This window comes from Mastigoproctus giganteus, chromosome 6 (genome assembly GCF_048544385.1).
Source record: "Mastigoproctus giganteus isolate SK-2022 chromosome 6, ASM4854438v1, whole genome shotgun sequence".
Lineage (NCBI taxonomy): Eukaryota > Metazoa > Arthropoda > Arachnida > Uropygi > Thelyphonidae > Mastigoproctus > Mastigoproctus giganteus.
Window position 1 is genome coordinate 234,961,678 of NC_143580.1, and position 18,204 is coordinate 234,979,881.

At 34.8% G+C, this 18,204-nt stretch overlaps 1 protein-coding gene across 3 annotated transcripts in view; it reads left to right on the plus strand.

Moving 5' to 3' along the window:
- Positions 1–18,204, plus strand: part of pcx (pecanex) — a 743,348-nt gene that overhangs the window by 520,729 nt on the left and 204,415 nt on the right. For all 3 annotated transcript variants that reach the window (XR_016547122.1, XM_090376780.1, XM_090376781.1), the window contains 2 exons: positions 3,682–3,740; positions 17,810–18,025. Coding sequence is in view for 2 of the 3 variants with exons in the window: in XM_090376780.1 (XP_090232906.1) it covers positions 3,682–3,740; positions 17,810–18,025 (275 nt within the window). In the remaining variant the exon portion in view is untranslated. The remainder of the gene's footprint in view (positions 1–3,681; positions 3,741–17,809; positions 18,026–18,204) is intronic.

Consider the following 18,204-nt stretch of genomic DNA (forward strand, 5'->3'; position numbering starts at 1 on the left):
CCAATCAAGTTGGTCAGGCAAGACTTCCCCTTAACAAATCCATGCTCTGTCTGAGGTATAACTGAAGTCTTGTCTAAATGATCCTGCAGTGCTTCTTTAACCAGTGCCTCCATTAATTTTCCTGGAACAGAAGTTAAGCTCACAGGTCTATAATTACTTGTGTCAGCCTTTGATCCTCCTTTGTGAATTGGGGTCACATTTGCACATTTCCAGTCTATGGGTACCTCCCCTGAGTCCAAGGAAGCTCTCATAATTATGGCTAAGGGTTTGCTTACTTCCTTTGCTGCCTCCTTTAATATAACTGGATAGATCCCATCCACCCCGGGTGCCTTTCTTGTGTTTATCTTCAACAGTTTCTCCTCCACTTTACTCTCAGTTATTTCAAGATTCTGTAGCTTACTGCTAGAGTTGAATACACCTCTCGCATTCCCCTTGCTGAATAACTCCTCATGGCTTAGACCTGAATAACTAATGATTAACTAATGAGACACGTGGCATAGAAAAAAAAACTGCATAGGATACTATAGTAGATATAAACTAGTCTGCAATCAAGTCATAAAGGGGGTTAGGCAAGCCAAGGAAGATTATGAGAAATTTTTTGAAAATATTTCAGAGAAAAACAGCGAAGACTTCTTTACTTATGTAAACAATAAAAGGAAGGGGATGAATCACATTGATCCACTTGATATCAATGGTTCATCTCTTGAGGAACCATTGATTCAGTTTGTCAGCAACCTGCTCAGGTTGCTGACAACTGAATAAGTATTTCCCATTTGCATTCACACATGAAGAATTCATTAGGGAAGTGGATGCCAGAAGTTTATAAAACTAACACACCCTTAACCATAATTATGAATGCATCTTTGGATTTTGGGGAAGTCCACATGGACTGGAGATGTGAGAATGGATCCCCAATTCACAAAGGGGGATCTAAGAGTGACATGAGTAATTAAAGTTCTGTTAGATTAATTTCCTTACCAGAGAAAATAATGGAGTCACTATTAAAGAAGTAATGCAGGACCATCTAGACAGGACTGCAGTTATACTCCAGACACAGCATGTGTTTGTTAGGGTAAATCTTGTCTGACCAATTTGATTGGATACTACAATCATGGATGCAAAAAATAATTTTGATATCGTATACTTGGATTTCAGGGAAGTTTTTGATACTAATGCACATAAAAGACTGCGGTACAAATTGGAGCAGTGTGGCATTAAGGGCAGGTTACAGCTGTGAATAAAAGGATGGTTGAGTGCTAGAAGACAGAGAGTGGTTATCAATGGATACCGCTCTTTGTGTACTAATCTTATTAATGGAGTCCCCCCCCCAGAGTTCAGTTCTGGGCCCATTGTTGTCTTCTATATTTATTAATGACATTGATGACTTGGCGAGTGAGAAATGGCAGTGGAATTTTAACCTTGACAAAAGCAAAATACTGCATGTGGGTAGCATTAACCACATTACATATTGACTGTGCATTACTAGACCTGTGTAGTGATAAAATGAAAAAGACTTGGAATGATTTGTGAGCAGTGCAGGCAGCCAGGACAGCTCGTTGGATTTTGTCAATGATAGACAGGAATTTTGCTCTCAGGCATATGAAGGTGATTATCTCATTGTATAAGGGTATGGTCAGGCCATGTCTTGAGTATGGCGTACAGGTCTGGGATGTCGAGCTTCTGGTATGGGTACAGAGAAGGGCAACGAGATTGGTGAGAACAAAGAGATTCTCTTATCATGAAAGTCTGCAGCCTCTGGAGACTAGGCACCTTCACGGTGATCTGATTGAGGTGTTTAAGACTTTGAATGGATTACACAAGCTCAGTTCTATAGAGTGGAACCAACTAATGATATTGCCAACAACAAATTCAAAATGGGAGGCATTCAGGAAAATAATTTGTTGAGATTCTTCCTCATTGCTCAGACTTCACACATGATGGGCCATAAATTCAAATTGAGTAGCAGAATACATGTGTGAAAGTTTGCCTTTAGCCACCAGGTGATTGATTGCTGGAACAAACCTTCATCTATTGTTGGGAAGTGGGTAGCTTAAGTAAATTCAAAGAAGAATTAGATAAACTATTTGAAGCAAGTAAAATGGGAAGGTTTTTTTTTTTTTTTCTTTTTTTGGCTAATTCTGTATAAGCTTACTTTCTTGCATCATTTGCCACTAATACTGTACATCATTTGCCACTAATACTAATACTGTACATCATCTGTAAATAAATAGCAAACACACACACACACACACACACACACACACACACACACACACACACATATATATTTATACTCCACAAAACTCATATAGGAAATTGCTGTATATACGACGGGAGTTCAGAAAAGATTTGTATTTACCCAGAAGTGATTGTGATAGAAGGTCTAAACAAACAACACGTAACTTTTTCAACATAATCAACAGACAAAATGACACATTTTTTTCTGTCTCTATACACTTCCAAAGTGGCCTGTGGAAGTGTCTCTATACACTTCCACAGGCCACTTTTGTAGAAGCCTTCTGATAGTCCTTTAAGCCATCATCAGCAGCAAAATAGTTTCCACAAAGAAAGAACTTCAGAGCAAGAAAGAGGAAGAAATCCTAGGGTGCAAGGTTGTTGGGAATAAGCAGGATGCCAGAATATCTCAGTTTTTCCTGGCACATTGACATTTCATGTGCACATTATGCCCTTTCCTTCTTTTAGTAAGAGGTCTGAAGTTTGGAACCCATCTAACGAACACTTTACTCATTTGCAACTGTTAATGGATAATGTTCTCCACAGACCATACATTAGTTTGGAGCTCTGTGGCTTTCTTTGTCATTAATACGGTGATCTTCCAGGATTAATGCCTCAAATTTTGCAACACTTTCTCTTATATTACAGCAGTTGCTGGGCATTCTGGGATTTCTTCGTCATGCACTGCAGTTCTTCCAGATTTGAACTGTTTATACCAATGAGCGACAACCTGGGCAGTCTTCTCAACAAACAGCAACTGCTTCTGCTTCTTGAATAGTTGAATGTTTTTCCTTGCAGAAAGTCAACTTACAGTGTGCCGCTTTCTTGCAGATGGCCTCTTTACTTATCAGTCTGTTCTAGCACCTTTAGATCATTCAGCAAATTAAGCGACTTCCAGATTTTATCTCATTTTCTTGGAAATTATGCAATCATAGAAGAAATGTTAACATACTTAAATCATACTGGCCTATAAGCAAGTATATAATTAAATAGTTAAAAGGTATATGGATATAAGAAATATGCTATGACATAATTTGGAATTAGTAGCCCTTGTGTAATAACAACAACAACAATCTTGCAGAATGAGGAAACCAAATCAATGATCTGTATTCCATTTTATCCATTGTGACACTTCATTCAGCACTGCACAGGAAAAAAATGAATTTTTAGATCAAGCCCAAAATTTGTGTGATTGCTCTAGAGGTTTCAAACTAAAAACATTTCATCTATCACAACTACTGTTGTGATAGATGAAATGTTTTTAGTTTGAAAAATAACAAACTAAAACTTACAATTAACAGTTGCAAATCTTTTTTGAAGCCTCTCTCTCTCTCTCTCTCTCTCTCTCTCTCTCTCTCTCTCTCTCTGTGTTTGTGTGTGTGTGTGTAATGAAGTACTAATTATTTTATTGAAAATAATTTACAGTGAAAACTATTTATTTTATAGTACCAAACGTGTAGATCATTCCAATACTCGGCTGTCTTCCCAGTTAGAATGCAATCCAGGTAAAAAAGCTCATTAAATAGTCAAGTAAATTTTAAAAAAATAGATTTTCTATATTTTTTCATTCTTTCTCATTTTATGTTCTATATTATTAATCAAATTATAAACTAATGAGAGAAATTACCTCAATATAGACATGCAGAACACTTAAAATATTCTTCATCTGAATCTGCTTTAAATATAGAGATAAAAAATATTGATTTCAAACAGATGTTACCCACTATCAGCAATAAAGTGTGTAAGGAACAAGCAGATAGTTGGCTAAAACAAACTGCCCCAAATAACAATAGTAATAAGTGAAAAAAAATATTTTATTTCTTACCATACATTGAGCAATGGCATAAACAGCTTAACCAAATTTTCAAAGACAGAATTTAAAGTTGTTTCTAAACCTATGAAGAAATTGCAGACTGCTAAATAATCATTTTATCCAATATTCTTTCACATTTCAAACAAAGATTTGTTTTATCATATTTCATGCAAAGACTGCGACTTATCCTGTCAGGGATCTACAAGTTTACCTTGGACATGAGAGTGAAACAGACAAGGCTTCAGTCCTTGCTTCATGTTCTTCAGCCTTGGAATTAGCTTTCCACACTGTCAGTGAAAGTCATACATTCTTGTTTAATGATGCGAAAATTATTAATATCCAACACAGTTATACGAAATGATTAAAAGCTGAACCACTCAAAATTAAATTTAATTGAAATTCGATTAATGCACGGTGCCCCTGTCTAATTTCAGATTTCTGTTTTTTACATGCATATTCCAGAATAACAAATGAACATCTAATTCTGCAGTTTATTTAATGTTTTTACTATTCTGTAATCACGACCAAAGTCAACATCCTGTCCAGAAAAAAAAAAAAAAAAAGTATTCTGAATGCCTATATTGAGATAATTCCTCTCATTCTCATTAGTTTGTAAATAAATTAGTTAAATATATCTTATTTATTAAACTGTACTTAAATAAAATACTTAAAAGGTTTAAATGAAGCCACAAAAATAATTACACAGATTAACAAGATTTGGATAACATAAAAGGGACTCACTTTTTGAATAAATTCTGTTATGTTAATTCTGAAATCCCAATGAAAATTCACATTAGTATTAGTATTGGTATTAACTAGGGCTTGCAAACCGGTTTTATAAAACCGGTTAAATCGGTTTTCATATTGAGTTGTTAAAACCGAAACCGAGCTTCTAAAACTGGATTCGAATATTTTCTTAGTTAGCCCTCGAATATAGTTTTTTGTTACGCACATTTTCTTTTGTTTGTTCGTTTGTCTGGATCATTCAACTGCTTCATGTTTTTTATTTTATTTTATTTTATGTTTAGGTACGAATCTCATGGGCAAGTGGCCCAAATCTAGGAGGGGTACCTATTATCTTCCCACCTGTATCATGGCACGATGCAGGTGTACTCATTTACGACTGAGTGAGTCGGAGCGACAGCGTAAAAGAAAATGCTCAACATTTCTCCGTTCCATCTATCTTGTTCGCCAGGCAAGTTATGGAACGCGCCTTATTGATGGTTACCCACTAGAAACAGATTCGCTGAATATTGCATCAAATTTCAATCGTAGAAAGTTTTTTGCTTCTTTATTCCTATTAAATTTGCGATCAAATGTTCTCCAAAAAGCAGCTTCACCAAATTTAGCTTTTACATAATTTTTGGAAATACAATAGATTTAATTGAGGGAAAAAAAATTGCAAGTAAATGAATAAAAAATTTCTTTCGTGAAAATTTTGACACTTGCCTCGTTTAGACTCTTCATTCAGTGCTTTCGGTAGTGACGCATAGTATTGTGCCTTTGTTGTCTTCAATATTTTTATTTAAAATTGTCGGTGATATAAATTCCTACTAATTAATATTTATTACTCTTAATATGTCTAAGATGAAATCAAATGTATGGAATTATTTGGCTCGAAAAACAAAGATGAAGCACAAGGTTCGAAATGTCAGAAGATAATGAAGTCGTCTGGAGGATCTACATCATCTTTGATGTTGCATTTAAAGAAAATGCATCAGATTGACATTAAACAAGATAACAGTGAACCTCCCGTAAAAATAGTACGAACATTAGAAAACTTATCGTTAAAAATCTATGGAAGAAGAGATTTCAAAATTAGCTGCTTTAGATGGATTTTCTTTTAATTCAATTGCCAAGAGTGAGTTTATACAATCAAGCCTTCACCTTCTCTCTGAATAAATATGATAAATTATTATAAAACTAAGAAAGAAGAACTCTTTCAGCATTTCAAAAATTCATTGGTTTTGTGTGCACGGTATTCGTAGACTCTAGACGAATATACGTCTATACAAAATAAAAGGTATATGAATATAAATGTGCATTCAAAAGACAATCATTGGTCTTATTGAGATTAATGGTTCACTTGACAGCAGAAAAACTGAACAAATTGTGAATGGACACTTGAAGGAATTTGGTTTGAACTTGGATGAGGATATTGTTGCCTGCACCACCGATGGAGCAGCAATGATGATTAAGTTTGGCAAGCAAATTAAGCCTAATCATCAACAATGTATAGTCCATTGTATACATCTGTCAGTTATAAATGTACTTTATGAAAAATCAATCAATTATGGTGCCACAGTCTCTGAGTCTCCCAAAGACAATGAAGAAAATGAAAATAATGAAGAAAGTAGTGATGTTGAAGAATGACAGCAAGGCATGCTTTATCAAACCGACTTTACCGATGAGCTCATTTATTTCTTCAATCCAATGGCCAATAATGCACAAACTATTAACAAAATCAGAAAATTTTGCAAACTTTTTCGAAAATCGCCTACCAAAAATGACATATTACAAAATTTAATGGGAAAGAATATAAATTTATATTAGATTGCAAGACTAGATGGGATAGCACATTCTATATGATTGAAGATTTTTGAAATTGAAAAATTGCATTCCAAATGCTCTATGTGCAGTACTGTCAACTGAAGCTGGGTCTGACGATGACTGGAAAACACTTGAATTGCTATGTGAAACTTTGCGACCAGTTGAAATGATTCTGAAGGCTATAACCTCAGAGGATACATACTTACTTAAAGCAGTCTTCAATAGAATTTCTGCTTGCTAAGCTTGATACAGCAGAAAACCCATTTGCTTTAAAGTTTCACCAAAGCCTTTCCAGCGTTACAATGCAAGATGAAATTGCCAAACTGTGGCTTTGCTGAGCTATCTACACAACCCCAAAAAGTTTAGGAAAGAAGATTCACGTTCAAGAACTTTTGATTTTCCAAGTAAGCAAGTTTGGAAAAAGCATGCTGAAGAGATTTATCAGAGATTATTTGCAAAACATTCCGAAGGAGTCTTAGCGTCGAATGAAGAAACTGAAAGTAAACGAACTGTTCTTTTAGAAGAAAACAAAGACTCGTCTAGTTCCGATGTTGGAGATACACTCATGCGAGAGTATGATAGTGTAATAAAGAGATTAACTGAAGAGCCTTCAAAATATCCGAGTGAATTGGAAATCAGCAAAGAATTTAAAATTTTGGAGGCAACTAGTTGTAGAAGTGAAAAGCTGGAGAAAGTTTATAGAGCACTGCTGACCATTAAACCAACAAGTGTCCAATCTGAGAGAGTGTTTTCGATCACTGGTCTCTTTGACACAAAAATAAGGTCAAGTCTATCAGGAAAAATGCTTAATATACTGTGTTTTTTAAAGGATCATTTTCAGAAAAAAGCTGAGCAATAAATAGTAATTTCCCCAAGCTGTTTTTTTTTTTTTTTTTTCACATTATTTTTATTTATTTATTATTATTATTATGGGGCTTATTATTTTTTTGTTTACTATAGGAGAAGATAGTTTATATTCAAAGGATTTTAATACAATTTGTAATTTTGTATAACCCCAAGCTGGTTATTTTTTTGGAGCACTTTAATTTTTTTATTTTTTTTGCTATAAGCGTGATAGATTTGTTTAAAAGATTTGATTACGATTTGTACAATCTACCCAAGATAAAATAAATATCTGTGTTATAAGCTTTTAATTATTTTCCCTAAGTCTGATAAAATCGGTTTTAAAACCGGTTTTAAGAGTAAACTTCGGTTAAACTCGGTTTTGAAATTTCTCGGCTTTATGCAAGCCCTAGTATTAACCATATCATCATCTTCTTCTTCGGCCATTGTCGATCCACTGCAAGATGAAGGCCTCCTGAACTTGTTTCCAATAACCATGGTCCTGTGATTTCTGTTGCCATTGTACACCAGCAAATTTCATAATTTCATTAGTCCACCTTATCTTTGGTCCCTTTTTTTTTTTTTTTTTTTTTTTTTTTTGTGGCGCATAGAGTCAAGTGGTATCCATTCCAAAATTCATTTAGCACATCTATTATCAGTTCTTGATATGTGACCTCATTTCCATTTTAAGTGCTTTGTTTATTCAGTGACATCAGAGACCTTGGTTTTTTGGCAAATCCGTTCATATGTTTTTCAGTCTCTTTTGGTTACGTTCAAAATTCAATACTCCATACTCCTCTGTGTGACCCTCAGTCTCTGTAAAGCTTTAGCATTCAATGTTCATGTTTCACAACCATAAATTAGGACAGAGTGGAAAATTTGTTTGAAGATGATATTAAGCTTTCCAAATGCTTGCCACCCTAGTTTTATACACCATTCAATTTCCATCTGTTGAAATTTCTTGTCCAAATAAATATTCCTTTCCACTTCTAAATCTTGTCCATTAGTCATGATTTTCTTTAGTCTGGTAAATTTGTTGAACATAAATAATCTGTGTTTTTTTGGTATTCATCTTCAAACCAGACTTCTTGCTTTCATGCTGCAGTTCAGGGTTTTACTGCAATTCTTCCACATCATTGGCAAAGAGAATGATACCATCTGCAAATCATAAGTGATTTAGGAAATCTCCATTTATCCTGAGTCCTTTATTATCCCACTTTATTTTGCAAAAATTTTCTTCTAAACAGGCAGAATTTTAAAGATCAACTGAACTTTATCATTGTTGACCTGTATTGATGCAGTTGCCTTTTGACATATTGAATGAAAAATATTAACATAACCTCTGTCTACACCTTGGTTGAATAGGGCATTGATTATTGCTTGTTTTGTGACTGAATCAAATGCTTATAAGTCGATTATAAGTCCAAAATTTACTCTGTACCACCCATGCATTGACTTGCATGGCACCAAAGATGATCTCCATTGCAGCTTTTTTATACCATTTTACGGTTTAATGCAGGCTACTATAATATGACGTCATTTGGTCAGATATATCCACTCCCTTCTTTGCTTGATTGTAGCTGATAATAACATCGGGTTTCCTTGATTTTTTTCTCCCTTTCTATTGTTCTTTCCTGTCTCAATGATTTTACACTGATGAGTTTGCATGTTGTTAGCATCATTACTGGTCTTTTATCGATCCATTTCATGATTTTTACACCTTTTTGTTCTCAAGAGCGATTATGTCTCCTTGTTTAATTTATTTCCTTTTCGATTGCTTCTTAGAGTCCCACAGAGAAAGGTTTTCTTTGGAAATTACTTGTGAATTTGGGTCATTATTTTCATCGCTGATTTCGTGATATTAATCACTTTCATCAGATTCTTCTGCAGTTTGGATCTTATCACCATCTGTAATTGGAATGTATGTCTAAATCATCTAATTTTGACCTGTCGTCGGATTCATTACTAAAGAAATATTGTGGCTTCTCTTTTGTCTAACGCTGTTTTCGATGCCCCTGGACAATTTTCATGTTTTGGGCACCTTTTTCTTTCAAAAGAGCTACATCTGATCATCACTATTACTTATATTCATCAAACATTCATCTTTAGCTCGTTTTCCATAAAAAGAGGAGGAGTTCATTTTAAAACTTTTTAGAAATATTTATTTATAAATTCGATAAGTGAAAATTCAAAATATCTAAAGAGTTTACCTCAATCTCTAGATTATAGTGATAAACGAAATGTTCTCCACAAGTGCACGTATTTGAAATGAAGTCAATATGGAGGCAATAACTATTGTCAGTCTCACAGAGTACAAACAAATTGTAAAACAATGCTCATGGTGGTACCTGGAAGTAATTCGAGCATGTGTATTGGCGCTGGCGCTTATCCTCATTCATTGACAATAATTAGCGCCACAGGGCGGGGTGATCCACCGATGGATCACTATCAAATTTTCACGAAAACCAAATGACACCCATTTTTCTTGCACATACTGTATTATTTGTCACTTAAATGAACCAAATTATGAAAAACATACAGTTGTCATTTGGGAAATAAAAGTCGTGAGTCTCTTAGGCTTCATGTTAAATAAATGCCCCAGCAGGAACATGTTAATGTATTGGCAGTACATTACCACTTCTCTAAACCAAATCTCTCTCTCTCCTGAGTACAGTGATGCCTTCACAATTAACCTCAACAGTGTAGTTTAGAGCAAATGCATCATTTTAACATAGCAATCTACCAAAGTAGTTTAATTAACTAAATTTAATTAATTAATTAAATTGGCATCGTTTTGGTTATATCACATATTGTGACTGCCTTCACGAGTTGCCATGGTATTCTACTACCTCAAATAAATAACACTTCACCAGTGGAGAAGACTATTGTTATTTATTCTCAGCGGATACTTTATAGTCTATTAACCTCAACAGTGAAGTACACTCCCTGGCCACCTACCTCAAAATTACTGGGCATATGCTATCAACTCCAGGAGCCTTGCTTGACTTTAAGCTCAAATTTTTGTAATACTGTTCTGAAATTTGAATATCAATAATTTCATACTTTCCAGCTTTATGAGCACAGCCTTTTCTCACTATGAAAGATCTTTTATCAGTAAAGATTGATGCAGTACTTATTCAATTCATTAGCAAAATTAGCTGGATAATCTGACTTTCCCACACCTATGCCACAAGGGTCTGATCTGATTCATTTTATTCTTCTTTGTATTCACATACATGAAAAAATTGCATGTCCCCATTCTTTGCTCTCTTCACCTGTGTGTTTTCTTACTGAGATTTGACCTCCCTAACCTTATATATGTGCTATTAGAGATCAACTTGTAGCTGTTTTAGGCTTCAGTACTTTTCATCTCTCTGTAACTTTCCCATTCTGTCTTTCTCTGCTCCATATTCATCCTGGCATCCTCCTCACACTATATGTTCTTAATGGTATCCATTGGCGGACAGAAAAACTGCATCACATGTGAATTTTGCAAATGTGTTTTGCACTGCATTGTAGGTTGCAGAAATATTCAAAATGCATTTTTTAGATGGGATATATATCTCTGTGAATGAAATCCAATAAAAAGATGCGTAATTAATGGAAATATGAGAAATCATGCAAATGGCAATCATGAAAACCAAACATACATTTTATTGCATTTACATGTACAAACTGAAATGAAAAGCTAACGTAATAGTATTATATACTGTAAATCAGCAAACTAAGTCCTCAATATTTCGTTGTTCCTCCTCGAGCTGCAATTACAGCCTTGCAATGATCTGGCATAGAGTTAATCAACTTCTGGATATACGCAGTGGTGAGCTAAGTGGGCTTGCAATTTTAAACATATGCTACCGGAAATCGTGGAATGTGAAAGAACTTTCATCTCGGTGGCAAGATGGTGAAAACCGAATAAGAAATTTAAGTTTTCTGATAAAATATGAAATAAAAATTAATGATTTTAGAGATTTTGTCAAAGACAATTTATCTTTAAAATCGAGTGAAATTCCCTTTTCAATTAAGAAAGCCAGAAAATATCTTTCAAACCATTGCGATTATCAGTGATGAAGCTGAGCGAGCTTTCAGCATACTGAATAATATTGAGTGAATGAAGGAATAATGTTGACAATTAAACATGTTGTAGATTATTATGATCTAAATGGAAAACCATTGCTTCAATTTGATCCGGATCATTATGTCAAATCATTCCTCTGTAATTATCGCTCAGCTATTGAGCAAAGCAGATCGACAACAAATATTAATAAAGAAGTAAATTGCATATGGCAATTTTTAGAATAAAATTTTCTTGAATATTTGTGTAATAATTTTTTTTCATGTAATATTTGTTTTTGTATTGTGGAATGTTTTGTGATAGTTTTAATGTTATTTTTGATGTGGGAAATATTTCATGTTATTTTTTATTCACAATATTAAAATTTTATCAAGAAAAAAATGTATCCATTATATTTCCCGAATTGTTCAAAAAAATAAAAAGACAAATAAAAAAGATGTGCGTGTGCCGAGCATGCGCAGTAGATGGTTTATATGAAACATCCTTCACATTTCTTTTAGGTATTTTGATTTAGTATTAGTAGTATTAGCCATATGGGGCAAGGAAGCCAGAGGCTTATGCTGCACCAGCCAAAAAAAAAAAAAAAAAATTCTGCCCAATTAATAGATGCTGTGTGCCTTAAATGCCATAGTCCTCTTTTCTGACATTAAAACCTGTGCCTTTAACTACTGCGATGTCTTTCTTCAGGCTCAGGCTGCTTTTGATAATTAGCATGACCCCACTACCCCTTCTGACTTCCCTTTTCTTGCATATATTATATATACCATAATGGAACTCATCATCCCAAATTTCCAGATGGCATTGTGTTTCTGTTAGCTGTATTATTGCAGCATTAGTTGTCCTTACCAGGAGTTCGAATTCACTAATTTTGTTGACAACTCTTGATATTACTCTAGACACAGATAATACTAAGTCTTCTTTTATAGTTTACTGTCCTGACACATCCCTTGAAGTTATTTAGGCTTGTTTCAGTGTTTTTATCTTCCTGCTTATTCGAAATGTTGCCATCCTCAGAAAAGCTTGCCAACATCAGCCGTTGCAGCAAGAAACAAGAATTTATGAGATGTGTGCACACTTTACTTTGACCCACATTATCATCAGCTAAACATGTCTCTATATTATCCTTATCTCACCTAACTAAAGTTTCCACAAACCCCTTAGTGCAGTGTTTCACAAACTGCGGTCTGTACACCAGTTCCAGGGTGTCCACAAAATGTTCAGAAGGTCAAGTAATATGTGTTTATTTTCTTGAAATATATAGTTGTGCCATCGTATCTGTTCATTCAGTTACCCATGATTAACCAAGGAAAAAAAACGAAAAAATTTAACATGTACTACTCAAGTCCAATACGATGCTTCCCTTTATTTTTTACAATGTCATGTATTGTTTGGTCAATAACATTATAATGGTTCTTTAGAGATTTGACGGATGCACCGTTCTCAAGCTTTTCAATAATTTCAAGTTTTTATTTAGTTTAAAAGCAGAACTCTTGCATTTGCCCATAATTTTTGCGATTTCTAAACAAAAAAAAAATTCAGACATCCCTAACATAAATATCCAAACAAAATTTGCCCTTTTGCTGTGCGACGGAACAAAAGAATCGATGCAACGCACTAAATCAAACTAAACATTAGGTGGGCTTTTTTTTTTTTTTTGAGCAATAGGTGTGAAGACAGCAGGGGTTGCAAGATAATAGGTACACTAATCTCTCAATTACGACTTATAATGCTGGTTCTTGTCGCTGTACGGTGGGACCAACTGATGATGTTACCAACAGAAAATTCTAAATGGAAGCATTCAAAGAATTAATCTTGGAAGCTACTAGGCTTTTCATACCAACTAAGAAATATTGTTCAAGATTTAGGCCTAAATGGATGTCAGATGAACTAATTAGACATGTGGCAGAAGGAAAAAAATGCATGGGATACGTATAAATTAACAAGTGACACAGAAGCTTATGATAGATATAAACTGGTCTATAACCAAGTCACGAAGGAGGTTAGGCAGGCAAAGGCAGATTACGAGCAATCTTTGGCAAAGGATGCAAAGAAAAATAGCAAAGAGTTCTTTACTTATGTAAACTCTAGAAGTAAGGGGATGATCCTGTTCAGGTAGTTAACAAACTAAATGAATATTTTGCATCTACATTCACACATGAAGAGTTATTCAGGGAGGGAAATGCCAGAGGTGTATTAAACTCTGGCAGTAAGCTAGATAATCTTGTAATAACTGAGAGTAAAGTGGAGGAGAAATTGTTGAAGATAAACATAAGAAAGGCACCTTAGGTGGATGGAATGTATCCAGTTATATTAAAGGAGGCAGCAAAGGAAGTTAGCATTAGCCATAATTATGAGAGCTTCCTTGGACCCATGGATTGGAGATGTGCAAATTGACCCCAATCCACAAAGGAGGATCAAAGGGACACACGGGTAATTACAGACCTGTTAGTTTAACTTCTGTTCCAGGGAAATTAATGGAATCACTGATCCATTAATGAGAAATGATCTAAATGAAATGAATGAGTATCATCTAGACAAGACTTCAGTTATAGCTCGGACACAGCGATGATTTGTTAAGGGAAGGTCTTGTCTGACCAATTTGATTGGATACTATGATGTAGGGCGCCTCCGTAGCCAGGTGGGAGGGAGCAGCAGTGCATAGCACACGCTTCTTGATTAGACCGGGGTTCGTGCCCGTCACCACCAAATACGGAGGATGCGGAAAGGTCAGGGAATGACCACCGCATATCCCGGAGCAATATGGCCTTAGTTGCTATGCTCCTAAAAAAAAAAAAAAAAAAAACTATGATGTAGTCACAGAGGAACTGGATGCGAAAAATAAATTTCATATCATATATTTGAATCTTAGAAAGGCTTTTGATACTGTTGCACATGGAAGACTGCTGCACAAATTGGAGCAGTGTGGCATTGGAGGCAAATTGCTGCTATGGATAAAGAGAGGAAGAAGACAGAGTGGTGATCAATGGACACTGCTCTTTGTGGACTAATGTAATTAGCGGAGTCACCTAGGGTTCAGTGTTGGGTCCATTGTTGTTTCTGTATTCATCAATGATATTGATGATGGTATATCAGGCTTAATGTCCAAGTTTGCAGATGATACAAAGGTTGGCAGGGTTGTTAATGAACTATTGACACTACACTGCTGCTACAGGATCTAGAAAAGTTGAGCAGATGGGGTGAGAGGTGTCAACTTCAGTGCCACCTCTCAGCCCATCTGCTCAAAGACAAATGTAAAGTACTGCACATGAAAGCAGTAACCCCAGAGTAATGTATCAACTGTGTGGTACTACACTGACAGTGGTAGAAAGTGAAAAGGACCTGGGAGTAATTGTGTAGACAAATATGAAGTTTTCTGAGCAGCAGTGCAGACAGTCTGCAAGAGTAGTTTATGGTGTCTTGTCCAGGAATATACAGGAATTTTTCTAGCAGGGATAAGTAGGTGATTATTCTCTTGTATAAAGCAATGATCAGGCCACACCTTGTGTACTGTATACATTTTTGGAGGCCTCATTTCAAGAAGGATGTAGAGCTGCTGGAACGAGTACAGAGAAGGGCAACAAGATTAGTGAATGGAACAAAGGGTTGCTCTTACGAAGGAAGGCTTAAGTTTTGCAAATTACAGTGTCTGGAGACTAGGCTCTTGTGAGGTGATCTGATTGAGGTGTATAAAGCCTTGAATGGTTTGAGCATGCTCAATGCTGATGTGATTCTTCCTCGTGCTCAGAGTAATCACTTGAGAGTGCATAAATTGAAATTGAGGATAGATGTGCGGAAGTTTTTCTTTAGTCAGCGGATGGTTGATTGTTGGAACAAACTTTCATCTGTTGTAGAAGTTGATAGCTTAAACAGATTGAATGCAGAACTAGACAAACATTTGGAGCAAGTGGATGGGGTGAAATGAGAAGGGTCTGTGTGTTTTTTTTTTGGCTGATGCTATATAAGCTTGCTTTCTTGCATCATGTGCCTTTGCTAATGCTTATTTACAACTTCAAAATAAATGCTTATACCTATTCTAGTTATTACTTGAATTTTATGATTTCTGGTTGATTTTTCTTTTTTTTTTTTTGATTTTTTTTATTTGGAGTCTTGAAGTGTCCCAGGTAATTCAATCCCGGTAAATTGAGAGTCTGCTATACTTTATTATTACCGTATTTAATGTTGGTGATGTCTTACTTTGTGTTTAATTTATCAATTAAACTTTATTATACGTATATATGTTCAAGAAAATCACGTTGTTATTATTATTATTATTAGCCATATGGTGTAAGAAAGCCTGAGGTTTATGCTGCACCATCCAAAAAAAAAAAAAAAAAATTTCTGAATTACCTCCAAGAAAAAGAAAGAAAGGGTGAGAGAGAGAGTGAGAGAGAGAAAGAGAGAGAGAGAGAGAGAGAGATGTAAAAGGGAATGACCAAGAAAGAGAAGAAGAAGAATGATCCAGCTCAGGACCTTGGGTGTACCAAGCACGTACTCACCAGACGTGAGCCCCCTGAGGTCAGCAGGTGTGCTTATATTCATGGTTTCAGCCATCCATGATAGGTCTTGGAACATATCCCCCCCTGCAGAAAGGGGGCTTACTGTATACTAATAGAATCACAACGAATTTCGTTATAGAACATTACTTATTTTCAATACGATTAGTATATATAATCATATACATATTTCAAATTATTTGTTCTATGTATAGCAAACTGATGATAAATAAAGTTATTATTATATATCTGTATAAAAATAAAGTTGGGTTGTTTCACACAAAACTTTTGAATTTTCTTTTCAGAAAACCCAGTGTACACACACACACACACACACACACACACACACACACACTCTCTCTCTCTCTCTCTCTCTCTCTCTCTCTCTCTCTCTCTCTCTCTCTCTCTCTCTCTCTCTCTCTCTCTCTCTCTCTCTCTCTCCTTTTGCTAACATCAGATATAATTATATTTGCTCTAACCCCTTTTTCGACTTATAGCAAAATTTGCCCACCCCTATCTGATGCTGTCTACTATTACTTTTGTTAATTTAATCATTTTATTTGCATTTTAATTTAATGACTTCATATAAGAAAGGATGGGGAAGAAAGGAGATTGACAAATAGTTATTTAATGCATAAATGAATGTTAATACGAAGCCTGTAGGCAGCTTCTTATATAGGAGCTGGACCAGTGATGCTGAGCAAATGTTAAAGCAAATGGACTTACTGTGACTGTTGCTAAAGATCTAATAGGAAATAATGTAGTAAGAAAGAAAATAATGAAAAGTCTTTTAATCAGCTCGACTAAGTTGTACTACTGCAGTGTTCTATACACTCATAACATAGTGTTTGAGAATGATGATATTCTTAGTTGTTGGCATCCAACTACAGCAGCTACTAGCAACTGCCATGAAGGAGATGTACTCTTTGTAGCAGTTTTTGGTTTCTGCATATAAGAATAAATAGCAGAGTTTCCTGAGTCACCTAGGATGAGTAAGCTTCTGTTCAAAACCAATACATTAAATAATACTGGTAGGCACAGAACAATAGATTATTTTTACTTGGCCAAAGAATTTTCTACTGTAATCATAGAAAAGAAAGAAAAGGTTGGAAAAGAACTTGACTTTGGGATGGCTTTGTAGAGGTACACATTTCATGTATTTCATTTATTAATCAATCAGGGACCATCTCTCACATAGTGAAATCTCAATAAGTCTAACTAATAGCAGGAAGGGGTAATCTGAATTGTAGAATATAATTATATGTATATATTTTGAAGTTTCAGTTCATAAAATAAGGTTAGTTGAAAATGCTGTTAAGTGTTAAGATTGCAAATTTTTCAATAAATTTTTATTTTGATTTTATTAGATTTTGATATTCTTAGTTGTTGGCAAATTTGAAGAAATAAAATTTATAATGTTAGAATATGTGGAATCAAATAGTTATTGCATTTCCCCTTTTGCTGAAACTTGTTAGCAGGCGTAATATACTTGAATACTTGAATATACTTTATACTTGAATGACTTATCATTCAAGTATAAAGTTATAGGATTCTTATAGTACCGTGATAATAGACTAATATAAAAATAGCGAAATCTTATCATTTCACTATTTTTCAATCATTAAAAATGACTTATCATTCTTAATGACATCAAATAGTCCTATGCAGGTTGTTTTGATAGTAATTTTTTTTTGTAAGTTTTGTGTGTTATACTTTAATAAATTAGATTTTGATTTATCTAGCAATTGTAGATATATTAAATGAATATTCCAGTGAAATCATATTGTTCTTTTCTACTAGGATCAGATGATAACAACTTAAACTCCATCTTTTATGAACATTTGACCAGATCTCTTCAACATTCCTTATATGGAGATTTAGCTCTTGGTCGCTGGGGTAATGTATCTCAAGGAGACTGTTTTGTTCTGGCTTCGGACAACCTAAATTGTCTTGTCCATGTGATTGAGCTTGGAAATGGTTTAGTTACTTTTCAAGTGAGAGGATTAGAATTTAGAGGTATATGATCTTTTACATTTTCATTTTCTTCAGCCATATGAAAGTTTTATGTATATGGTATATGTTAATATCATCATCCAAATTGATTTATACTGTCATGGTGACATGAACATACCAGTAGGTGTATGGGTCACTATGATAGAAAATAGTTTAATCTATCCTTCTGACCTCTCAAACTT